At 46.3% G+C, this 26808-nt stretch overlaps 2 protein-coding genes across 6 annotated transcripts in view; both read right to left on the bottom strand.

Annotated features, from left to right (window-relative positions):
- IL15RA (interleukin 15 receptor subunit alpha) overlaps positions 1-7071 on the bottom strand; it is a 37086-nt gene extending 30015 nt beyond the window's left edge. For all 5 annotated transcript variants that reach the window (XM_070380919.1, XM_070380921.1, XM_070380922.1 and 2 more), the window contains exon 1: positions 6939-7071. In XM_070380919.1, the coding sequence (XP_070237020.1) occupies positions 6939-7032 (94 nt within the window). In that variant the 5' untranslated portion in view covers positions 7033-7071. The remainder of the gene's footprint in view (positions 1-6938) is intronic.
- Positions 7072-21763: 14692 nt separating this feature from the next.
- The window catches only part of IL2RA (interleukin 2 receptor subunit alpha), a 47051-nt gene continuing 42006 nt past the window's right edge, over positions 21764-26808 (bottom strand). Inside the window, exon 8 of the mRNA XM_005895507.3 lies at positions 21764-26398. Within this exon, the coding sequence (XP_005895569.2) occupies positions 26374-26398 (25 nt within the window). The 3' untranslated portion in view covers positions 21764-26373. The remainder of the gene's footprint in view (positions 26399-26808) is intronic.

Below are 26808 nucleotides of genomic sequence, written 5' to 3'. Positions count from 1 at the left end.
GTTTTGCTTCTACTTATAAATACCACATTATTATTATTTTTACTTTAAACAGCTGATTACATATTTTATTGGCTATGGATTTTAATAGATGTTTTCTATCTATTATTCATCATTTCTGGGTGTTTTGTTTCCAGCAGAATTTTTCAGAATGTCTACTCTGTCATTTTACTGAAAAAGGAAGTCTACTTTCCACTGTGAACAGTGTGTGTGTGTGTGTGTGTGTGTGTGTGTGTGTGCATGCTTAGCCTCTCAGTTGTGTCAAACGCTTTGCAACCCCATGGACTATAGCCCGCCAAGCTCCTGTGTCCATGGGATTTCCCAGGCAAGAATACTGGAGTAGGTTGCCATTCCGTCTCCAGGGGATCTTCCCAACCCAGGGATGGAACCTGTGTCTCCTACATTGCAGGCAGATTCTTTACCACTGAGCCACCTGCGCAGCCAATCAACCACATATTGGTCAGTAACTCACTTTATGAAGCTAGACTTTCACAAGTGCAATGGAGGTAACACATTGGATTGTGTCAATAATCTTCATCTCAGAGGCCTTAGTCACACCTTTTGATACTTCAATTATAATTTCTCTTCTCATAACATTGTCCTCTAGATAGTTAGTGAAGCAAATCTCACCTTGTTTACAACACTGAAAGCTCCTGAATATAGTTCTCAGGTACTCTTATTACAGGAGCTAAGCCCAGTATGTGATGGGTGTTTTCTGAAGTTAGTTTTCAGCTTACTAATCTATAGAATGGAATGGATGAAGTAATGGAAATGGGAGAAAATGTAAGATTCTTGGATTTTCAAAATTCTTAAGTAGGCAAAAAATATACATAACAAGTCCTAACGATTGTTTAAATGAAGTCACCAAAATATTTGTGTAGGGCCACACCTCTTTCTACTTCCCAAAACCTGTGAATCAGACTTTTTTCTAACATGAGTAAGTAATCCTGGCCTACTCTCGAATCCAGAGCTCAAGAGTAGCAGGCTCCTCCCATTCTGTAAGAAAAGTCAGAATCCATTTCAGCATTTCCTGCCTCATATTCTGCTGTTGAAACGCCTATAGCACGCTGACTGGTGGGATACCGAGACGTATAGGATATGATCGCTGCCCTTGTGCTCATTGTGACACTGATGTAGCCAATGCATAAAAGCCTTTCTGTGTTTTCAGTAATCCATTCTCCCTCTTTATTCTGGCTGAAGCACCAGCCAAGCCAACACACATTTTCCTCTTGGCACTCAGTGTAAGTACCCGCTACACCCAGGTCATGCCTTTAACTCATCAGCTCTCTCAGGCCCATTAACTAAGCCTCCCAGTCTACCTTTTGTGTGGTAGGTAGACTCATCATCATTCAAATCCTTAAATTATGACTTCTGAAAGCTTGGGAGACTTGAGTGGCTGTAGGTTGAAGGACGAACAAAAGAATGAAATACATTCTATACTCGAAGGACTCAGGAGGAAATCTGCCCCCCACCTTCCGCCTTACCAACACCGCCTTGGTTCAGGGTTTCATCACCACTTACTGGAACTATTGCAAAAGTCTCCAGCTTAGCTTCCTGCCTCCAGACTCTCTTGCCTACAGTTTATTCTCCACACTCTTGACAAGAGTAACCCGTACACCACGTGCATGCATGCTAAGTCGCTTTAGTTGTGCCCAACTCTTTGTGACCCTGTGGACTGTAGCCTGCCAGGCTCCTCTCCATGGGATTTCCCAGGCAAGAATGCTGGATTGGGTTGCTATATTCTCTTCCAGGGGATCTTCCTGACCCAAGGATCAAATCTGGGTCTCCCACACTGCAGGTGGATTCTTTAGCATCTGAGCCACTAGAGAGGTCCGACTCTTCCACCATACAGCTCCAGTAATACCCCCTGGGCCCAGCCCTTAATTACCTTCCCGCTGTGCAGGAGAAAATCATCTTTCCAAGTAGAAACATTCAAATAACATCAATCATGTTTAATAAGTAACATGGATACGACTCCAAGAGAATGTACTAGGGGACTTTATACATGTATTTACTTAGTTATGTGCTATTGGGTAAAATCAGTTTGGTAGAAGTGATCTAGCCCAATACAAGTTAGCTAGAGTGATGATTTTATTGCAAAAGAATATCCTCAAATGTTTATGCCATTTAAAAAAGATTTCGAGGGCTTTCCCCTTGCCTTATTTGTTTTATTCTATGCTGTTTAGAATATCAGAGATTTTGAAACAACCTGAATATCCATCCTTTGGCAGGTAACAGAAGCCTACCAACAACTCTAACAATAAGGAATTATTTAAACAAGTCATAAAGGATTGTAAAATATATGTATATAATGCAGTTATATGCAGTGACTTTATAGAGCACGATTTTGAGCAATCTGCAAAATTTACAAAGCCACCAAAACATTGCCAAACAGGATTGGTTATAATTAACTAAAGATGAATTAGAAAAAACTCCAAAATTCTAGCTCTTTTTTGTGTTACTTCTTTTGTAGTTTTATTTTTTCCTTTTATTACAAAAGCAATGCAAATTACATTGGAAAGACAAGAAAAGGCAGAAAACTACACAGACACAGACGCGTACACACACAACCTATCATCTCTCGACTCTAGATCTCTAGTAAAGACTGAATCATACAGTGCGTACTGTTTGAAAGCAACCCCATTATATTTATGCAGTCCTCCACTGTTGGGCATTCAGGTTGATTTCAACAAATCCTATATTTTGTACATTTAAGTTTGTATCACTTTTTTGCCATCAGTAGCAGCACAAAGCAAAAATGAGATAAAAATGATTTGACAAAAGTTTTAGCAAAACTCCCCAGATGTCTGAAAAATGGCTTATTAATTTAAAAAATGTTTAAAGACACAAGCTGTACAACCACCCTTAGGCACACCAGCACCCTGCATAACAAAACCCAAGCTGGTGAGCAGGGATATTCAGCTTCAAATGAATCATCATCGTCTCCAGCTGCTTTAGGCAAATCACCTGAAGCCTCACGGTTACGAGGGTCTTTAAGAAGCTGCCTGGCCAAGATGATGCGTTCCCCTCCAGATCAGGCCTCCTGAATCAGAACAGATGACAGCAACTCGCTTTGTCTATTAGCACTGAAAACTAGCGGGAACAGATCTGAAACTATCATTTACCCAGCTAGTTGTAAGGAAGGAGCTGCTCTGTATAACTCCCGAACAGGATCACACTGCCAAGTAGCAAATCTAATCATCTGTGTCCACTTCCCTTCTCAGTTCACTTAAAAACATCAGGTACCCTTTGTTCTCTTAGCTATTCATCCATTTTTACACCAGGAGAACATGTCCTGGCGGCTACCCAGGTGGCATTAGTGGTAAAGAACCCGCCCGCCAATGCAGACCTGGGTTTGATCCCTGGAGGAGGGCATGGCCATCCACTCCAGTATTCTTGCCTGGAAAATCCCATGGACAGAGGAGGCTGGCGTGCTTCATTCCAAGGAGTCGCAAAGAGTCGAACACAAATGAAGCACTTAGCAAGCACGCTGTCCTGATTACTGCAACTTTGTAAGTCTTAAAGTCAGAAGTGCTGATCCCCCAGCTCAGTTGTCTTTCAAAGCTGTTTGATTGTGCTAGGTCTTTTGCATTTCCTGTCTCAATTTTGCAACCAGTCTATCATTTTCTATAAGAAAGCCTGCTGGAATTTTTATCTGATAAAAATTTTATCTGGAGAACTGATACTTTAGCAGCATTAATTTGTCCAGTCCGTGAACATGACACACCTCCATTTGTTTAGATCTTCTTTAATTTCTCTCAGCAGTGCTTTGTGGGTTTTAGTGTAGTCTTTCTCATTTTTTTTTTTTTTGTCAGAGTTATCCCTAACTTTCTGATGCTATTGCAAATGATATTGTTATTTAAAAAATTCAGTTTCCAATTACTCATTGCTAATGTATAGAAATATAATTGATTTTCATGTAGTGATGTTTTGTCTATAGCAACCAATATATACAAACAGCTGATGCTGAATACAGGTGTAAGAGCAGTTCAGCAGAGATCATCTTTTCAACAAATGGTGCTGGAAAAATTGGATAGCCACATTTGCTTGGAAAACCAAACAAATACAATATTTTCAACCCATATTTCATATTATATGAAAAATTAATTCAAAATGAATCACAGACATCAATAAAAGTTAAACTATAAAACTTCTAGAAGTAAACATAGAAGAAAACCTTTGTAACCTTGACTTAAGCAAATATTTCTTAGATATGACACTAAGAGCACAATACAAAAGAACAAATTAATGAGCTGAACTTCATCAAAATTAAAAATGTCTTCTCTTCATCAAACACTGTTATGAAAATGAAAAGAGAAGTCACAGACTCTGAAAATTTTTTTTTGCAAATCATATATCCAATTAAGGACTTATACCCAGAAAATATAAAGAACTCTCAAAACTCAATAATAATTCAATAACTCAATTTTTTAAAGGGCAGAATGCTTAATTAGACACTTTACCAAAAGAAGACAGATTGATGGCAAGGAAGCACAAGAAGAGATGCTCAATATTATTAATTATTAGGAAAATGCAAATTAAAACTATGAAAGACAACTACACATCTACTAGAATGGGGATGATTAAAGAGAAAGACTGATCACACACACATAATTGTTTTCTTTTGATAACTATGGGAGCTGATGATGAATGTGTTAATCTTATTGCGGCAAGCATTTCACAATATATACACATATCAAATCATCACTTTGTACACCTTGTGTGTGCGGTCAGTTGCTCAGTTGTTCTGATTCTGCGACCTCATGCACTGTAGCCTACCAGGCTCCTCTGTCCATGGGATTCTCCAGGCAAGAACACTGGAGAACATGGGTAGCCATGCCCTCCTCCAGGGGATCTTTCTGACCCAGCGATCAAACCTGTGTCTCTGGCATCTCCTGCATTGGCAGGTGGGTTGTTTATCACTGTGCCATCTGGGAAGCCCTTTGTACAGCTTAAACTTGCACAATATTATATATCAATTACATATACCTCAATAAAACTGGAAAAAAATTAAAAGTTAACAAAAAAAGACTGGCCATACCAAGTGCCAACAAGGATGGAGAGGAAGTGGAACTCTTGCCCACTGCTGGTGGGAATGTAAATGAGTACAATTACTTTAGAAAACAGATTGGCTGTTACTTTAAACAGTAAGCATACACATGTCATGTTATCCAGCCATTCACTCCCAGCCATTTTCTCTACCCAAGTGAAATGAAAACCTCTGTCCACACAAAAACCTATATGGAAATGTTCATAATAGTTTTATATTTAATAGTCAAAACCAGAAACTCCCAAAACGTCCAGCAACAAAGTGGATGGATAAAAAAACTACAACATCCGTGCATTAGAACAATTCTCAGTAATAAAGAAGAATGGACTGCTTGATACAAGTTACAAGCTGGAGAATTCTCAGGATAATTATTATAAGTGAAAGGAACACAGGACATGGGGAAGCTTCTGAGAGTGATGATTATATTTACTTTCGTGGTGGTGGTGATGGTTTCCTGACTTTACGTTTACCTCTAAACTTATCAAATTGTTTAATTTATATGTGCACTGTTTATTATCTGTCAACCGCCCCCCAAGAGAGCTGTTTAGGAAAAACTAAGAACCATCAGGAGCTAAGAGATGGAAGCCGTGCCTCTGTGAGGTCAAAGAGCTGCTGGAGCTGAAGAGCTTCAGGGAGTTTGCCTGCAGCCTGCTCTGCCCTGGGAGGTACACTGCTCTCGGTTTTGCTGGGTTCTGACTAAGGCTGCATTTCACTTTCATATCGTCCAGTAGACTTGCCCCACATTGTTCTCCCCTGGGTCATGCGGGACATTGGCTAGGCAGGTGGGAGGAATTGACATCACCCTCATAACTCGGATTCTCAGATATGGGGGGAAATCCAAACATCGTCTCAGGGAAAAAAAACCTCAGGAAAGCCAGAAGAGCTAGGGGATTCTCAGCAGGCCAGCCGGCGGCCAATGCGGATGGATCCTCCAGTGGAGGAACGGCCGACTGACCCGACTGGATATGTTATGAGAAGTGTTGCCTTAAACACACACACGTGCACAGACAGATCGCGGGATTACTCTCCTCTGGAGAGTCCATGGATGGCCTTTGGGGGCCCCTTAACCCCAAAACTATATGCAGGTTTTGTTAAGTCGTGCATTCGTGTGTTTTTCAGAGGAGAGGGTTTGTAGCTTTCATCAGACCCTCGCAGCTCCGTGACTGCGAAATGATTAAGGCGTGCCAACGCGGATAAACGCGGATACATCCCTACTTTCTCCTCCCTCTTGTCCAGCTCCTGGGACGAAAACCCACCAGAACGACACTCATTTGAGTCTGCCCAGTGAGTTGACAGCTGTGTGTCTAAAATTCCTCCTGAACACACACACCCAGCCATCCTTCCACTTCATTTTTCCCGGTTTGTCTGGGACCGCGCCGTCCGGACTGCGGCCCCTACCTCCGCGCGCCCTCAGGGTTTCCTAACGCTGAGACTTCCCAGCTGTTGCCAGGCCCCCCGGGTGTGCAACCTGCCTGACACGTTTGCTCTCCTCTGGGACGCACGCGGTCCGTACCCCGTCGTACCGCCGCCCACCCGTATAACCTGCTTTGGTCGAGGGGAGGGACCCCCGCGAGGACTGCCGGCTGTTGAACGCTCTCCCTGCTTTCCTCGCGGGGCTCACCCATTTCTCGAAATCGCTGTAAAGCTCCCAACTGTAGCTCGTGCAGCACACCCCGGCTTCTTCCCTTTGCCTCGGAAATTGGGGAAAACGTAGAATGAAAAGCCCGGCGACTCGCTGCCTGCCTTGAGTGGCCAGGCGAGCGGGGCCCGCAGCCCGTGGTCCCCGCGTCCCTCCACGTGTCCCCGGCGCGCGGGGCGCACCTCGTGCTGGGGGCCGCCCCGCGCCCGGCCGCCCGCCTCCCTGCCCGCCCGCCAGGCGCGCGCGCCCTACCCGGCGTGGCCGAAGATCCGAGCAGCAGTAGTAGCAGCAGCAGCCCCAGCGCGGGGAGGGCGCCGGCCCCGCGGCCCCGGAGCCGCCCGGACATGGCCAGACTTCGGCCGCGCCCCCGCCGGCCGCCTCCCGGGCTCGCCCCGGCCGGGACGCCCCGCCGCCGGCGCGCTCAGATGCCCACGGCCTGGGGGAGGCGGCGGGCCGCAGCTCCAGACCGGCCGCCCCGCGAGCCGCATTCGCTTTCGCTTTTGCTTTAGCCCCCGAGGGCAGGAGAGAGGTGAGAAGCGGTGACAGTTCCGTGACTCAGCATCCCCGCCCCCTCCCCTGGAAAAAACCCGGCGGCGCCGTGACCCCCGCGCCGCCGCCGAGTCCCCGCAGCGCCTCCGGCCGCGCCCGGACGGGAACCCGGAATGTGCCCCGCGGAGGCCCGGACTGTGCCCCGCGGAGGCCCGGAGTCCTCGCCGGCTGTGCCCTCCAGCCCCTGGTGTCCCCAGCGGTTTATTCCGTCGCGTGTCCCCGCGCAGAGGGAATGGGAGAAACCGACTCGTTCCCGTAAACACGGCCGGTGGGCGTCACACCTGGCTTCCACTCCACTCGGTCACCTCCCCTGGCTTGTGTGCGTCTGTCGCTCTGATTTAGAAGGCCTGGACCTTGGGCTGCCTGCGAACGAGCGGCCCCACGCCCTGCCAGTCCGGCCTGTGACGCTGGGTGACAACTGGGCTGTCGCCCGGCGTGGCTGGCTTGGTCACCTGCCCTGTGCGTCCAGGCCCAGACCTGGCGCGCACCCGGAGCTGCCTGACCCAACGTTCCCCGACTCCTGGCACTGGCACTGGCGCTTCTTAGTCTTGCTGCATCTTTCTTCCCCAAGAACATTTCAGCTATTTAAAGGGGGCTCGGGAGAGAGGACCAACCGTGGTTCCCCTCTGTGCCTTATTCCTCCGTTAGAGGAATTCGCCTAGCCTACCATCCTGCTGCTGGGCAGGCAGCTTGCTTTCCTGGGATCTCCAGGTAAGCTGGACAGTCCTGAGAAGCAGGTGCGCTATGAGAAAGCTCCCGATGCACAATCGAAAACCCCCAGTTTGGGAAGTGAAATGAGGCCGACGCGGCATCTTTGGCCTGGGCCTCCCTCCATTCTCCAAGTGCTAAGATCCGAATAACTCGGCACACAGCAAACTGTCACGAATGCCAACCGCAGCCCTTGCTCAGGTTTGGTCCGTTTTCCATGACTCAGGGGAGGGTGTGTGCTCAGTTCTAGGCAGTCTTGTCATGTGTGAAGATGTCTGTGCCCCCCACTGTCAAGACGGAGAGCACTCGTCCCCAGCACCCTCTCATGGAGCCCTGGCCATCGTCGAGTTGTCCTCCATCTTTGTGACCTTGTCGTTTGAAGGATGGTATATAAGTGGAATCGTACAGTTTGTAACCACTAGAGGTCCACTCTTGTCCCTTGAGATCCATTCAAGTTGCTGTGTGTCAGTACTTTGTCACTTTTAGTGAGCAATACTGACGGTTTCTTTTTTAAAACGTGTGAGGCTCCGCCATCCACACCCAGACGCCCTGTGCTTTTGGGTCTGTGTTAGTTTGCTAGGGCTGCCTTAACAAAGTTTCAAGAACTAGGTGCTTGATTACAGCAGAAAGTGATTCTCTGATGTTCTGGAGGTCAGGAGTCTCAGATCCAAGTGTTCCTGGGGGCCCAGCTCTCTGGGAAGACGCTGGGGGACCGTCCTACCCGCGTCTTCTAGCTTCTGGAGTTCCTGGGTTTGTCAGTGCGTCACTGCAGTTACTCCCAGTTACTAACTTGCCTTCCCTCTATGCCTGTCTCTGTTCAAATTTCTCCCTCTTCTATAGACACCAGATGTAATGGATTAGGAAGCACCCTAATCCTAATGACCTCGTTTTCTCTTGATGACCTCTTAGAGATCCTGTTTCCAAAGTGGTGACATGCTGAGTCACTGGGAGTTAGGACTTCAGCATATGTTTCTAGGATGACACATTTCCACCTAAACAAGAGGGTGTTTTTTTATTTTTTAAATTTGTTTTATGTATTTATTTAATGTTTGGCTGCACCAAGTCTTCATTGCTGAATGGGCTTTCTCTAGGGATGGTGAGCGGGGGCGTCTCTTTAGTTCCAGCGTGCAGGCTTCTCATTGTGGGGGCTTCATATTTTCTGCCCCCAGGCTCCAGATCTAGGGCTCAGTAGTTGTGGCTCCCATGCGGCTCACATGGGGCGTGTGATTGAACCGGTGTCCCTGCGTTGGCAGGTGGATTCTTACCCACTGAATCAGCAGGGAAGCCCCTATGGTATCTTTACTTCTGAGAACAAAGTCCAAGACCTATTTTTCAGGCCAAAGGGAGTGAGCAGCTGGGTCCCTGCGGTATCCACACCTTGAGGGTGACTCATGTAGGAGTTTGTCCCAGGGCCTTCAAATCAGAGGCCTTTACAGGGCTGGGGAACTGGGTTATCAGCCGCCACTCAGAGCGCAGCTAGGGTTGAGGACACAGCTGTGGGAACAGGAAAGGTGATTCCTGGTAGCAGGGTCTTCAGCCATAGCCCTTCCTCTGGAGGAGTAGACAGTGGACCCTCAGGACAGAAGGGTAATGGGTCACACTGGGTCACCCAGAGGAGGAGGCCGTGGATCAAGGCTAATGGATTATTTCCCACCCTCCTCCTCCTCTGCCTCCTTCTTGCTTTAGAATCTTAATTTAAAAAAATTGTTTATTTGGCTGCACCAGGTCTTAGTTGCAGTATGCAGGATCTTCGACCTTTATTGTGACATGTGGGATCTATTAATAGTTCCCTGACCAGGGATTGAACCTGGGGCCCCTGCATTGGGAGCTCAGAGTTTTAGCCACTGGACCACCAGGAAAGTCCCAAGAATGTTAAACTTTTAAAGTAAACTGTAATTCATATAACAGTAAATTCACCACTTTATTGTGTATAATTCATTTGTTTTTATTCATGACATTGTATGCATGCGTGCTAAGACATTCCAGGTGTGTCTGAGTCTGTGTGACCCTGTGGACTGTAGCCCACCAGGCTCCTCTGTCTATGGGATTCTCCGGGCAAGAGTACTGGAGTGGGTTGCCATTGCCTTCTCCATGACATTGTATAACCATCACCAATAGTGAATTCCGGAACACTTCCATCATCCCAGAAAGAAACCCAGTGCCTATCGGAGTTACTCCTAGTTCCCCCTCTCCTTAGTCCCTGCTAACCTCACATCTTTCTTTTCCTATGGATATGCCTGTTCTGAATCTTTCACATAAATGGAATCATACAGTATGTCCTTCTGTGTCTGGTATCTTTCACTCAGCATAATTTTTTCAAGGTTCATCCGTGTTGTAGGGTGTATCAGTACTTTATTCATTTTTTTGGCTACATAATATTCCATTAACTAGATATTCCACATTTTGTTTATTCATAAGCCAGCACATGGATATTTGAGCTGTTTCTACCTTTTGGCTGTTAGGAACAATGCTGCTGAGAACATTCATGTACAAGCCTTTGGGTGAATCTATGTCTTCAGTCCCCTTGGGTGTGTGCCTAGGAGCAGAATTGTTGGGTCACGTGGACACACTCAGATTCTTGAAGGACAGCACAAAGACGTGGGGGCCATTTAAGGACCAGGCACAACTGGTCCCCAGACTGGGGGTGATCATTCCACTGCTCACCAAGGGATAGCATCCTTGAGTTTGGGAGATGCTGACTCAGGAGCTAAGGCGAGGGAAATCTGTAGGGATCAGTGTACGGGCATGTAGCAGTAGACAGCCCAGGGAAACCAAGGCAGCAAACTGCGATACAGGGACCAAGAGAAAACAAGTCCATGCCCAGAGGAGCCTTGCTGAAGAGCAGACAGACGAGTGCTGGCTGTGCGAGGAAGGAACTGCTTCTCAATCTTCAGAATATAAAAAACACCACATTTTCTATTTTTGTAAGTCTTCATATCTGGCCCCAAGCTTCCATTTGCCAAGATCAACAAAAATCCGATACGACTCCCGCCTCCCCCACCCCCGCACCCTTCCCAAAGCAATGGCTCTCTTCCCTTCCCATGGGTTTTTTTCAGGAAAACTAGAGAGGAGGCCTGCCACCTCTGACTTCTTGATTATTTCTGGATAGTTGTTGTCCAGACCCAGGCTCCAGCCTCTGGTTTCAGCAGGCCTCTCTGACCCCTTCTAGGGATTCCACCTCCATTCCCCTCGATACACCGTTTTGCACAGCCTCACGGGCAGTCTCAGCAGAAGCTCTCAATTAGCTGAGGTCCTTATCCAGAAGAGTCCTATGTGGGTCCACCTCCCTGGTACCCAGCCATCAATCAGACAAGTAAACATCACACAGTCTGTAAACTGCATCCCTGGGAGAGCCTGGATTCTGGAACACAAAAGCCTATTCACCCTCAGGGAAAATCACCCCTCAGTTTCTTCCCTGTGATAAGTCTTCAGTAGCAGAAATCTCCAAGCGACCAATCCATTCCTTTCATCTACTTGCTTCATTTTCGTTTTGGCTGCATCAGATCGCTGCTGCAGCTCACAGAATCCTCGCTGCGGCACACAGGCTCCTCTCCAGGGGCGATGCTGGGGCTTAGTTGCCCCTGGAGTGTGGGATTTTAGTTTCCTGACCAAGGATCAAACCTAGGCCTCCTGCATTGGAGGTCAGATTCTTAACCACTGGACTGCTAGAGAAGTCCCCCAATCCATTTCTTGATATCACAATTATATTCATTTGTAGTCTCATAGCCATACTCGAATCACTTTTGTAGTTGAAAGATGGAGTGATGGACTCTGAATTTTAAAGATTTAAATGTGTCAGAGGAGAGTGTGTTTAACAACTCTTTGCAGTTTCATTTTTTTTTTCTTTTGACTCAACATTGTTTTGGATCTTTATACTGAGGTGACAAGACTTATAGCAAGTTTCATTTGTAAAATGTTTTATTTTTACTTCTGTCTACCCTGCAGAGTGCTCACCACCAAAAATTTACTTTCCCTCCATCACCATACAGCTGATCCCCTGTATCCATTTTACCCTCCACTGCCCCTTCCCCTCTGGTAACCCCTATTCTGTTCTCTGTATCTGTGTGTTCATTTTTGTTTGATTTGTCTTGGAATTTTTGCTTTTTAACTGACTTTGAACCACATTCTCTCCAGTTCTGCACATGTGGTAATAATAAGATCCACACCATAGGGTGGCCGTGAAAATCAGATGAATTAATAAAACCATTTTGTGTGCCCCACATATAACAAATACTCGATAAGTGTTACATGTATGACATATAATGTGTAATATGTGATGCATTGTCCTTTATAAACTACCCTCAGTTCAGTTCAGTTCAGTCGCTCAATCGTGTCCGACTCTTTGCGACCCCATGAATCGCAGCACGCCAGGCCTCCCTGTCCATCACCAACTCCTGGAGTTCACTCAGACTCACGTCCATCGAGTCAGTGATGCCATCCAGCCATCTCATCCTCTGTCGTCCCCTCTCCTCCTGCCCCCAATCCCTCCCAGCATCAGAGTCTTTTCCAATGAGTCAACTCTTCGCATGAGGTGGCCAAAGTACTGGAGCTTCAGCTTTAGCATCATTCCCTCCAAAGAACACCCAGGGCTGATCTCCTTCAGAATGGACTGGTTGGATCTCCTTGCAGTCCAAGGGACTCTCAGGAGTCTTCTCCAGCACCACAGTTCAAAACCATCAATTCTTCGGCACTCAGCTTTCTTCACAGTCCAACTCTCACATCCACACATGACCACTGGAAAAACCATAGCCTTGACTAGATGGACCTTTGTTGGCAAAGTAATGTCTCTGCTTTTCAATATGCTATCTAGATTGGTCATAACTTTTCTTCCAAGGAGTAAGCATCTTTTAATTTCATGGCTGCAGTCACCATCTGCAGTGATTTTGGAGCCCAAAACAATAAAGTCGGATACTGTTTCCACTGTTTCCCCATCTATTTCCCATGAAGTGATGGGACCAGATGCCATGATCTTCGTCTTCTGAATGTTGAGCTTTAAGCCAGCTTTTTCACTCTTCCCTTTCACTTTCATCAAGAGGCTTTTTAGTTCCTCTTCACTTTCTGCCATAAGGGTGGTGTTATCTGCATATCTGAGGTTATTGATACTTCTCCCGGCAATCTTGATTCCAGCTTGTGCTTCTTCCAGCCCAGCATTTCTCATGATGTACTCTGCATATAAGTTAAATAAGCAGGGTGACAATATACATCCTTGACGTATTCCTTTTCCTATTTGGAACCAGTCTGTTGTTCCATGTCCAGTTCTAACTGTTGCTTCCTGGCCTGCATATAGGTTTCTCAAGAGGCAGGTCAGGTGGTCTGCTATTCCCCTCTTTCAGAATTTTCCACAGTTTATTGTGATCCATACAGTCCAAGGCTTTGGCATAGTCAATAAAGCAGAAGTAGATGTTTTTCTGGAACTCTCTTGCTTTTTCCATGATCCATCAGATGTTGGCAATTTGATCTCTGGTTCCTCTGCCTTTTCTAAAACCAGCTTGAACATCTGGAAGTTCACAGTTCATGTATTGCTGAAGCCTGGGTTGGAGAATTTTGAGCATTACTTTACTAGCATGTGAGATGAGTGCAATTGTGTGGTAGTTTGAGCATTCTTTGGCATTGCCTTTCTTTGGGATTGGAATGAAAACTGACCTTTTCCCTAGATGATTGTAAAGAAAGTTATCAGCTAGAAATGTTAAGTACAAGTTAGGGGTGGGAAAGGGGTTGGGAGAAACATTATCTATGACACTAAGTCGAGCCATCTGCCGAGATGGGGGCCAGACAGCCGGAGGAGCCCAGAGGGTGTAACAGAAGAAGAACAGGCAGGCAGTGATCTGCTGAAGGAGGCAGCACCCGCCACCCTCGTGGTGTCGGCGGGGAGCTTTCTCAGCATCCCAGCTCCAGCTTTGGGGAAGTAAAACCCATGGGGTCCTCTTGATTGAAGGCAAAGTCTCAATGCATCCACACAAAGGAGGCAGAGGCAAGGATTTATCATCACTTACAGATCCCAAAAGCAAGGAGTGGGGCACAACTGACTCCAGCTGACTCCAGGAAAGACAATTCTCCATCCCAGGCCACAGTGAGCCAGAGGTAGAGAGGAGGGGAGCAAACATCTATTACTCATGAAGTCCTTGGGCGGAGGTCACTAATTTTTCACAGGCTTCCCTGTAAGCAGTAACTTTAAAAGCTGCCCCGAGAATACTGAAGAGGGAACTTGGAGTGGTATCCTCCATTTGAGTCTTTATCCAGATGTCCAGACTCTGGGTGTGAGAAGGATTATCACAGCATACAATGTCTCAGCAGCAACTCAGAAAGACAAAGTTGTTTTTCTCAAAAGTTTTTTTTTTTTTTTTTCCTCTCATCACACCAAAGTCTCAAGAAGATGGACAGTGAGGCCCCATGAACAGATGGTGAGAATAGAAACCCCACCCTGGGTGAAGTCCCAACAGCTGGGACCAATCTTCCTGCTTCCGCCATCACCTCCTACAGCAAGATTACAGCCAACTAAGATGCCGAACTCATGAAGCAAACCAGCCCGAGCTGAACTGCCTTTGTGTTTCATTTTCAGTTACACCATGAGAATCCCCTCCTATCCTTCATCCACCCAAGGGCCCAACGTGGCCAGTTGCCCTGAGGCTTCTTCCTTAATCTTCAGAAATACACCTGCCTCTCCTCTCTGCCCCTCATCCTGTCTCCTCTTCCTCCCTTGTCTCATCTCCCAGTGAGGAGGCTTGAAGACGAGGACCAGCTTCGTGAGCCTCCTGCTCTCTCCATTGTTTTTTGGTTCATTCCTGAATAACTCAGGATAAAACCAAGGAAGAAAGCGACAGAACCTTAGGGTTTTAAAAATGCAAACTCATGACTTACCCCAGGATCTCAAACCCAAATAAATGCCCACAATGGCCAGACAGCAGGGCTCGGGGCATGAGAGGAAGTGAGCTGAAAGCCCTTGCAGGCTTTGTGTGTGTCCAACATTTGGGTCCTTGTGTGATAACTCCTGGCTTGCTAACAGTGATTATTGTTTTAGAAAAAAATCAAGACACCATGCAAGCCCAAGAAAATCCATTTATAGGCTTTGCAACATCTAATATATAGTAATCTTTTTATTCAACCACTCAGCTTCCTCCACCATGCTAAAAATTAGAAATATTACTTTATTGGAATAAGTTCAGTTCACACATTTTAAAATCTTATGTCTGTGACCAATCTCAGATTATGTAGGGTAGCCACAAACCTTCAGTTTGTGAAAGATGTTTATCTGCAAAACACAATAAAAATGAAGTGCAACGACTCAGTAAATTTACTAAAGTCATTTAATTGTACTTTAAAATTGAGTGGATTTTTGGTATGTAAATTATACCTCAATAAAATTATTTAAAGAGGTAAAGACAAGTGCAATACGTTGCTGTAATTGCCTGATAGAAGAACATCCATGCCCATTTATGGGTGTAAATATTCTTTGCTTCAGTCTCTACTATTCTTGTACACAGAAAATTTAACATTCAATCCAAATAACAAGCTATCCCCCACCCAAAAAACAAGATAACATGAGATAAAACAGTCAACAGAACCAGACACAGAGGTGATGCAGATGTGGGAACTATCAAAAACTTTAAAAATAACTGTGACTAATGTATTAAAAGGGCGTAGTTGGAAAAGTGAACATTAGAAAACGGTTAAATCAAAATTCTGAAAATGAACATCATTTTTACGGGTTAAATTCCCCCCAGATTCATCTGTTGTAGCCCTAACCCCCCAAGGTGACTGCATTTGGAGATAAGGCCTGCCTTAGCAGACTAATGAAACCATGATGTGAGATATGAAGAATTCCTCAATAGGCTTATTAGCAGAGGAAAGAACCATGAGCTTGAGGAAAGGTCAATAGAAATGATCCACACTGAAACATAGGGTGTGAAAAGGGAGGACAAGAAATAACAACATCCTGGAGCCACAGGACAGTACAAGATAGTCTTACATGCATGTTACTGAGCCCTTGAAGGATGAAAGAGAGGAAGATGGAAGAAGAGATAAAAGCTGAAATTTTCCCAAAGTGCATGAAAAACAACAAACTCCAGAATAGGAAGCTGAAAGCACCCCGATCAAGATAAATACCAGTAAAAACAAATAGCATGTCATTGTCAAACTGCTTAAAATCAGTGATATAGGGAAAAACTTAAAGTCATCCAGAATGAAATAATGAAATGATCCATAAGGAATATACTGCATTCTGAAGACTTCACACCAGGTACTGTGTGAACCAGAAGAGGATGGAGGGACATGGCTAAGAAGCACAAAGAAAGGACGTAGCTCGTGGTCCGCTGGTTAGAGCTCCACACTCCCATCGCAGGGGCACAGGTTCAATCCCTGTTTGGGGAAGTAAGGTGTTACAAGACATTCAGTGTGGCAGGAAAAACAAACAAACAAACAGAAAAAACAAAACTGGACTTGCAGTTTATTTATTCTCCAATATCCTTGTCTCTAAGGATCCAAGCACATGGTTTGTCACTATAATATGACTGAGACATCTCTAGGGAGAGGAACCATGGGAGAAGAGGGAAGGAAAAGCCTGCCAACCCTGCAGGTGTAGTGTTGGGGAGCAGAAATGCCATCTGATTTCCTACTAAGTGAGCAGACATCTGCCCTCACAGGACCTAGGTGGCAGAAGCATTCTAGAGTTGTGACAATAATTTCTTTTTTAACATCTTGCATATACAATTTAAGTATCAAAATGAAATATTATTTTAGGAACACAGACATTATGAAAGAAAAAACACACTGTATTTCTCTTCACTGAGGCTCCATCCATTCTGAAATGTGTGACAATAATTTCTGACTAAACCTCTGACCTGCCAGGTACATTCCATTCCACCTCACCCACTCCACGCTGTCCCTCCATCCACTTCAGTCAGCTTGCAGGTCAATTATTAACTGGGTCTGAGTTTCATCCCTCTCTTCCTTGGATGGGGGATGTCTCTCATCGATTTCTGCCCCAGTGTCTCCAAGTGCTGAGGGAGGGTTTCCTGTTCCAGTCCCAGCAGTTCCGGGCGTGCCCTGCAGGAGATCCGCTGACATCCTGAGCCTCAGCTCCCTGCCTGCACCCAGGCTCCTTCCTCGCTGAGGCCTGGAGAGTGTGCAGTCCCTGCCTGCGGTGCACCGGGCACCTGGGAACGTTTGGATTCTGTTCGGGCCTCATTTGCCCCGAGGGGAGCTCAGAACTTGGGCCATCTCTGACAGCTCCCCGGCTTTCCCACTTCTAGGAGCGCAAGATTAGTGTCCTGGCTGCCCATCCCAAAACAGTCAGACTCCCCTAGGCTCTTTTTGTTTTTGTTTTTTTTTTTAACAGCTTTGTTGATGTTCTTTGACATATAAAAATTACGTACCCTAAAGATGTTTGATACATGTTATGCATCATGAAAAGATCACCAGGGTCTTTGCCGTCCCCTGTCCCTCCGCAGTTGCCCAGGTCTCTCCTGAGTCTCAGTTTAACAGTGCCTGTGTCAGAACCTCCCACCCGCCCCAGAGCAGGGGACGGTGGGCTCTGAGCTCGCCCCTCCCCTGCCCTCTCCTCTTCCCCACGGGCTGGGGAGGCAATGGGCATAGGGAAGGAAACACGCTCTCCCGGTTGTCCCGAGATCCCCCTCCTTTTTTGTCCCACGCAGTTGGTGGAGTTTCCTTGAACCAGATTAGCATCTGGTGACTTTGTTTTCATGAGTCCCAGCGTTGGTGGTTGCAGGGGTGCAGAACACAGACTAGTCCTTTCATTTCTAACACAGTCAAAACGTCCTCCTTTATGTAGGATCCTTGCATACCGGCTATGAAGCTGTCTGTCTGGTTTTCCCTAGAGAGTGGTGCTCCATATTTGTAAAATGAATACACAGGAAGCTGAAACTCCAGAGGCCCTAGAAGAGGTTTTAGCACCGTGGTCCTGATCTCTGTAGACTGGATGTCCCGTGCCCTTGAGTTCACCAGTGAAATCCACCCCTCTCGGGGCATGCCTGCTGCACCTCTAGGGACAGTAAGCAGGAGTCTATTTGCAGTTTTGGAGGAGTGGGCCCCGGGGACAAGCCCACGGGGGAAGAGAGGACAGGCTGGTGCCTGTCTGAGGCTGTCCCAGTGGTCTGGCCCCCTGGCTGTGGATGAGAACCTGAAAAGCTATTTAGGTGTGAGCTGAGAACTTGGGGTTCACAGAGACTCCAGGTGAGATTCCAGGGTGCACAGAACTTGTTTTAGTGTAAATGCAGTCCTGACAGCCAGATCCTGGGGATCCCCAAAGGTGTCTGAGGGAAACGGGTGTGCGTGTCAGCGTGTGTGTGCGCATATGCCATGGGTGTGTGCGGGGTTGAAGTCCAGCTCTAGCAGATGGAGCAAGAACAAGGCATTATGGTTTATCCCCAGTAGCCTGGCTTCATCTGAACCTGCAGGCTGGTGAGGCCAGAAGACATTTCATTCAGACGCCAGTCTCCCCTCGAACCTCCCAAACCCTGCCACCCCACCAGGAACTTCAAACAGAGGTGAATTTTTCAGAAAGCATGTTATTGGAGGGGGTTAATATTTGAAGCATACGGTTGGATAGGTTTTGATATGTCCGCACCTGTAAAGCCACAGTCACACAAAAGCCCTTTTAACCCTTACTCTGCCCCTCCCTGCCCATCTTCCATGTCTCCACTTAACATATATAATCTTTCCTCTAGCTTTTAAAAAAATCTTTTAAAATTAGTTAATTAATTTTGACTGTGCTGGGTGTTTGCTGCTGTGGTTGGGCTTTTCTCTAGTTGCGTGCAGCGAGAGGGAGCTACTCTAGTTGGGTGCGCGGGCTTCTCATTGCAGCGGCTTCTCCTGTTGCCAAGCGCAGGCTCCAGGCATACAGGCTTTAGTTGCTCCATGCCATGTGGAATCTTCCCGGATCAGGGATCGAACCCGTGTCCCCTGCATTGGCAGGCAGATTCCTAGCCAGTGGACCACCAGGGAAGTCCTCCTTTTTCTTTTTTAAACAGATGGACTGCAGTTACTGTTAACGTTCTAATGGGTCACCGGCTTTGGTTTTGATCGATTGACCTTTACTCATTGTGAGTCATGTACTCCTGCTTGCTTGCATGGCCCGTACATCCTGACTGGTTTGTGGATTTTATCTAGTTGGCTGCTGGATGTTTTTCTGCATTCCTGTAAACAATCTCGAGCTTAGTTCCAGAGTGCAGTGAAATGCGTGGATACGCTTTGATCCTTTTGGATCTCGCTTTTAAGGTGTGTCAGGAAGGATTTACACAGCTTGTAGCCTGGAGGTTGTTATTCCCCAATGCTGAGGTGTGGCCCCTCTGAGCACTCTACCCAGTGCCTCATGAGTTACGGAATCCAGAGAGCTTTAGGCTGGCTAGTGGGAGCGGGCATTGTCCATGACCTCCCAGGTCTCCAGGCTGGTGGGACCGGGCATTGTCCACGACCTCCCAGGTCTCCAACTGGTGGGACCGGGCACTGTCCACGACCTCCCGGGTCTCAGGCTGGTGGGAGCGGGCACTGTCCGTGACCTCTCGTGTGCTGAGTGTTGCCGCCCCACTTCCTCAGGGGGCCCTTTTCCTGGCCTGAGCAGTCCCTCACACACAGCCGATGGCCGGCACTCCCGTGAGAGGAAGGGCCGTGGCGCAGTCTCTCCAGAACCTGCTGGTCTCCGAGTCCTCTCAGTGCTGCTGTCTCCTGGGTCCTCTTCCCTGTGAACCATGAGGCCTGGGCTCTCTCTGGACACTCAGCTGCATCTCCTCCCCATGCCTGGCCTGAAATGTAACTCGTAAGCTGGGCCAGCGTAGGCTCTCCTGTCTGTTTCTCACCCCTCAGGGATCGGTATCCTTCACTGCAGCACATCCGACGTCTTGAAAACCATTGTTGGGCTTCCCTGGTGGTCCAGTGGTTAAGACTTTGCCTTCCAGAGCAGTGGGTGTAGGTTCGGTCCCTGGTCGGGAAGCTAAGATCCCACATGCCTCAGGGACAAAAAAGATAAACAAGAGATGCGGTATGATAACAAATTCAATAAACACTTTTAAATGGTCCACATTTTTTTTAAAAAGTCTTTAAAAAAATCTTGTTATCTCATTTTGTTGTCTCCCATTTTTGGTTGTTTCAGGCATGAGGGTAAATTCAGTTCCTATTTCCCCATCTTAGCCTGAAATGGAAACCTAAGCAGAGCTTATTTAATACAAGGATCTGGTTGCATTAAATAAACTAAAGGAGCAAAGTAGGAAAGGTTTTTATTTCAGGAAGCAAAATGTTAGTCACTTAGTCCGTCACGTCCGACTCTTTGCAACCCCATGGACTGTAGCCCACCAGGCTCCTCTTTCATGGAATTCTCCAGGCAAGAATACTGGGGTGGGTTGCCATTCCCTTCTCCAGGGGATCTTCCTGACCCAGGTATTGAACCCAGGTCTCCCACATTGCAGGCAGATTCAAGGTCTGAGCCACTCCAGGGAAGCCATCAGGAACACAGGGAAGAGGTGGGATTACATAAGCAGACTTTCGGCTGATTCTGACGGAAACTGTTGCTGCGGTTGAAATAAGTGCTGCTGTAATTGCAGAACTGTTTTGGAGCCTGTAATGGCAGTCAACCACTGCTGACTGTACCGGGGCCGCCAAAGGCTGTTGGAGCCCACAGCCACCTCTCGCTGACGGAGAGGCCACAAGAAGCTGAAAGGAAGGATTATGGCTTCTCTTTCTTCATCGGCCTTCCAAACTCTTCCTTGGACTTCCCGAAGGCCACCTAGCCCACAGCCAGGGCAGGAGCAAGTGGGAAGCTGCAAAGACACAGCCCCTCACAGCAGAGACCCGGGCGTGCAAGGACAGAAGTCATCACCTATCTGCGGCTGCATCTTCTACTCCCTTGCTGATGAGCGGTGTTTACTTTCTCAGTTAATCACGTGGCTGTGAAGCACTCCACTGAAGATTTCAGATAGTTTATAACTTCTCATATTGGGGTCTATTCTTTCAAGGTAATCTAAAGGACTTAAGCCAGATTCTCTCTTCCGACTCTACTAATGGAAATTAGTAGCCGTCCGTCTTGCCTGACTGCTTGAAGGTAGTTCTTAGCCTATTTTTTTCCAGATGGTATACTCTGTTATCCTACCCTCGTAGCATTAGGATAACTTATGTAAGTAGGATAATTTACTACTGTAGAAAGAAACTGTAGAAAGAAAAAGATGTACATTTTGCACTGCACTCTTTCACAGGAGGAATGGAGTAACAAGGGGATTGGCTCTGCAAATCTCAGCCCTCCCTCTTTCTGATTCCTAGCTTAGCCAGAAAGGACTGTCTGCCTGGAACATCCCCATGTGAGCCCACATTTTTGGAAAGCCTTCAGGGACACTGCAGACTAACTACAGTCATTCTCTGAAGATTAGTAAGGAAGTAGTCAAATGAGTACGGAGTGTCAATGCTGTTTCCTTGGATGTACTTGTTTACCTCCTGGAGGGAGAAATTTTTTAGATAATATTTATGAACAGCAAACATGTACTTACTTGAAAGTCTGTTTAAATGTTGCACGATCATTCTTGTCTCATTTCCCACTGAAAATATTTGGATACTGATAAGACCATATCAGCCAAATTTAGGGGCGTGGCATGTCTGTCTCTGATATTGGTAGGGGTGGATGTTGTGGGGTGTTGATATAGCTGTTCTAACAAGGGCAGGCATCACAATGGCCTAAAAAGGAGAGTATTCCTTTCTTTCTTTTTGGCAGTTATGACTGTTAAAAGGGCTTCCCATGTGGCTCAGTGGTAAAGAATCTGCCTACCAATGCAGGAGATGCAAGAGAAACTGTTATAAATGTTACATCTGCATTTTATTTTTCAAAAATTTTATTTTATATTTGAGCATAATTGATTAACAGTGTTGCATACGTTTCAGATGTACAGAAAGTAATTCAGTTATACATATACATGTATCTATTCTTTTTCAAACTCTTTTCCCATTTAGATTGTTACAGAGTATTGTGTAGAGTCCCCTATGCTATGTAGTAGGTCCTTGTTGATCGATCTTATATACAGTAGTGTGAACATGTCCATTCCAAACTCCCAATCTGCCCCCAGGGGAGGTTATTTCTGTCTCACATCCAGTACAAGTATAAGCAGTCCCGGCATGGCCCGCCATGCCAGACATCCTGGCTCCTTTGGTGTTGTTTCCGTTTTGATCCCACTCCTGGTCTGACTCCCACCACCAAGGCCATCTGCCGGCCAGCGGAGGAGGTGAAGGAGGGGCGGGACATACCAGTTCTCTTCAAGGGCGCATCCTAGAGACTGCTTGCTTTACCACACTCACGTCTCCTGGGGCAGAGCTTAGTCACAGGACGCACTGAAGCCCAAGGGAGGCTGGCAAATGTAATCCTCAGCTGGGAGAGGACCGTGTCCCCCTAAAACCTGGGGCTAAGGGAAAGATGGATTTAGGGAGTCACACAGCAATCTCTGTTAGAATGACTTATCTTCCACGGTTGTTTTAAATTCCCAACCTGGTAATCCCAGCATCTCTGCCATGTCTGTGTTTGGTTCTGACGCTGGCTCTGTCTGTTCAAACTGTACTTTCTGCCTTTTAGCTTGCCTTGTAATTTATTTTTTTTCTCCACTGCTTGTCTTGTGGGATCTTAGTTCTCTGACCAGGGATCGAACCAGGGCCCTTAGCAGGGAAAGCATTGAGTCTTCACTACTGAACCACCAGGGAATTCCCTAGCATGCTTGCACTTTTCTGTTGAGAGCTGGATATGATGTCCCAGGTAGCAGGAGCTGAGGTGAGTAGGCCTTTGGTGGGAGGCTTTGTATGTTGATGTAGGAATTAGGCTGTGTTTAATGCTTACAATGCCTGGGATGTCAGAGGGTGAAACTGCCTGTGGTGTAGTTGTTTTTTCCCCCTGATTTTCCCTGGGTTTTCTCTAGGTTTCCCTTCAGATTTTTTCTTAAATGGGGTCTGAGACATGCCCGTCTTTGGGCTGTTTTGTGATTGTTTAGTCACTCAGTCATGTCCGCGTGCTCTATGTAGCCCACCAGGCTCCTCTGTCCATGGAGATTCTCCAGGCAAGAATGCTGGGGTGGGTAGCCATTCCCTTCTCCAGCAGATCTTCCCTACAGTCTCTTACAGTCCTGCATTGGCAGGCGGGGTCTTTAGCACTGCATCACCTGAGAAGATTTACTACCCTGTACCCGTTAAGCAACCACTCATGCCAGCCCTGGTGAGCAGTAGTTTGCTTCAGTCTCCTTGGAGCTGCCTCTTCTGGACATTTTGTACAAAGGGAATCACACAGCACGTGACATTTTATGTCTGGCCTTCTCCACTTAGCGTCATGTTCTTTAGGCTCATCTACATGGCAGCCTTTCTTGAAGGCCTCATTCCTTTCTGTGCCTGAGCCGTATTGCAGTGTGCGGAGAGACCACGGTTTGCTTACCCACTCATCCACTGGGGGGCGTTTGGGTTGTTTCCATCTCTTGAGTGTTTGGCTGAGATGCTGTTATAAATAGTCTTATACCAGTTTCTGTGTGCACATGGGTTTTCTTCACCCCTGGGTAATATACCCAGGAGTGAAACTGCTGAGCCATGTGGTCATTCCATGTTTAACTTTTTCAGAAACTACTACCACCATGGCGGCACGATTTGGCATTCCCACCAGCAATGTATGAGGGTTCCTATTTCTCCATATTCTTGTCAACATTTGTTATTTCTTTTCTTTTCTCCTTAAAGTCGTCTTACTGGGTAGAACCATCTCACTGTGGTTTTGATTTGCATTTCTTTTTTAAAAAATTTTTATTGAAATGTAGTTGATTTACAATGTTCTGTTAGTTTCAAGTATATATATATATATAAATGTTCTTCTTTTACATTCTCTTCCATTATAGGTTATTATAAGATTTTTGAGTAGAGTCCTCTGTGCCATACAGTAGGTCCTTGTTAATTATTTTTCTATATAGTAGTATTTATATGTTAATCCCAAACTCCTAATTTATCCCTCCCCACTTCCCCTTTGGTAACCATAAGTTTGTTTTCTATGTCTGTCATATAAAACAGTATGTCAAAACATATTGTTTTATTAATAAGATCACTCGTATCTTTTTAGACTCCACGTATGAGTGATATCATACAATATTTGTCTCTCTCAGTCGGACTTACTTTGCTTAGTATGATCATCTCTAGATCTATCCATGTTGCTCAAAATGGCATCATTTCATTATTTTTACGGCTGAGTAATATTCCATTGCACACAGGTGTGCGCATGCCCATGTGTGTGTGTACACATACGTACCTGATTTGCCTTGCTGAAATGACCAGTGAGGGTGTGCTTGTTAACTGTCAGGACCTCTGTATGTTATTACAAGTATTGAGGGCTCCCAAAACTTTTTGTTTATATAGTTACATCTAGTGATACTTAGCATACTTAGATGCTAAAACACCAAGAAATTTTTAAAATATTATTCATTAATTCTTCCATCAACAATAGTGATAAACTCATTTTATGTTAACACCAGAGCGATGACATCATCATGTATCATGTAGTTTCTGGAAAACCCCACCACGCACTCGTAAGGGAGTAAGAACGAGAAGGCAAATCACATCTTACTCACAGTTGACCCTTGAACAGCCCAGGAGTTGGGAGCAATGACCCTCTCTGTGCAGTAAAAAAATCCACGTTATAGTTGGTTCCTCATACCCACGGTTTCTACATATCCCTGGTTCTGCATCTACAGATTCAACCAACCTCGGATTGAATAGCACGCAGGATTTACTGTTGACGAAAATCCACATGTAAGCGGACCCACGCGGTTCAAACCCATGCTCTTCAAGGGTCACCTGTATTATGAAAAAATTTTGATCTCACAGACTCCCCCCCACAAAATGAATAATGATAATCCAGTTTTACTCAAGTCAGATAAATAAGGTTAAAAACATTTTACTCACTTTCCCAGAAAACATACATGTCAGGGAACGCTGATGATGGACTCTGATTGTACTTGGTTGGTCACAGAAAGAACAGAAAAGCTCTTTTTAACCTGGATATAGACCTGCTAATACCTGTGCATTTTTTGGTAACACTTTCCTGCCCTCTCAGAAATGAAAACTGGCTGCTGATTTAAATTTTTCATTAATCTCCTTCATCATGTGATTTTGTTCAGCCAGGACATCTGTCAACTGATTGAGAATTGATATCTTGGGCAAGAGTTTGAACTTGCACTGAAATCTCAACCCCCAAGGTTGGCTTTTCCATTGGGGGTTGAGGGTCAGCAGGTATGGAGAGGTATAAACACGATGATTCTCAAAATGTGGTCCCGGGTTGGCATCCCATGTAACCTATTAGACATATGGATTCTCAAGCCCCACCCCAGACCTGCTGACTCAGAAACTTTGGAGATGGGCCCAGGCTTCTAGATCTCACCAAGTTCTCCAGGCAATTTTAATTTGCTCACAGTGTGAGGGTCACTTATGTGACCTCGTCCGTAATTACATGCGCTCCCCTGCCCCCATCCTTCTTTCTTTCTTTCCTCCCATAAACATTAGATGTACTGCTCCCTTATCAGTGTTTTTATGACACCTCTTTGCAAATGTACACATTTGCACACTGTGTGTCTGTCTGTAAACATCAGATTTGTGGTAGCCGAATGTGGAGCATCATTTATAGCAATCCCAGAGGAAAAGCTCTTAGAACAGCCAGTCACAAACAGCTGAAGCTAAATGTTAAGGATAACCCACTACGTGGACCCAGCTTCTCCCCCTTCTCCTGGCATTAACTCCAGTGAAATCCTTTCAAACTCTGAAGCTCAACAGTTCCATGGGTTTGCTTGCTGTCTTCTGCGGTCACCCAAAGACTGCTCCCCCAGGGAATCTGTTCTTTAGAAATTCAAACTGTAAGGTTCAGTAAAGGGGGCTAGCTTGGAGGACTGGGCTAAGGTCAAAAGGATTCCTTTGGGGGCATATGAGCAGGAGAGTGGGCTGGTCAACCAGAGGCTTGGAAAGGACTTATGTGGATCCAGGGACAAAGTCCACTCACCTGGGCAGAGAGCACGTGTGTCTATTTACATCAGTGTTAGGGCTTTCCTTGGGATTTCTAACCTGGGAAGTCGGGATGCTCTTAGCATGAAACTACTCTTCTTTATACTCTACATGGTGTGGAGAGAGCTCCATGCTACTTGTGGTCTAGTGAACGCATATACATGGAAACAGGAGCAAGAGTTCTGGTTGTCTCTCCCCGTTCCTCCAGCGACCTTGGACTTGCTGCCTAGACGCAGATCCACCTCAAGGGCTGATACCACAGGGCTGGCTTCACGATGGGGTTGCAGCTGCCCGGTGTTCTGTTCTGTGACTTCAGAGCTTTCCAGAGCCCACCGGATCAGGAAAGGCCTCTTGGATGAGTGTTTAGCTTCTTTGATTTTGATTGCGGTCCATGACATCTGTGGGCTGTTCTTGACTTCTTCTGGCCCTTGGTTTTCTAGATTGTCCTTCTGTTCTTCTTCCTGTGGTGATACAAGTCGTAGTCATGGGTGGAATGCTGCACCAACACCAATATGATCTCACTGAACTGATGTGGGTTGAGCATCCCAAGCCCCACTGACCCGCTAACTTCAAGTCCCACCTCAGGATACCCTGACCATCCCACTGATCATCCCTCTAGAAGTCAAGACCGGCAGCCCCGTGGTCCTCACGGGGACGTGACCCAGTCATCGTGCAGCCTGTGGGGCTGAAGATGAGCCCGAGGTCTGGCGGATTACAGGTGGGGGAGCTGCTGGGTCTTGGGGAGGGGCTGAAAGGTGGGCTGTGCTCGGGGGCTGCTCCTCACGGGGTGCACATCCTCACTCTGCATTTTGTCCCAGTAGGTGGTGATGACAGTCCCTGGGGAGTGGGTACTTGCCGCATCTCAAGTCGA

This window comes from Bos mutus, chromosome 13 (assembly GCF_027580195.1).
Source record: "Bos mutus isolate GX-2022 chromosome 13, NWIPB_WYAK_1.1, whole genome shotgun sequence".
NCBI classification, from domain to species: domain Eukaryota; kingdom Metazoa; phylum Chordata; class Mammalia; order Artiodactyla; family Bovidae; genus Bos; species Bos mutus.
Note: the sequence above shows the minus strand (reverse complement) of the source record. Positions and strands in the feature narration are given on the sequence as shown.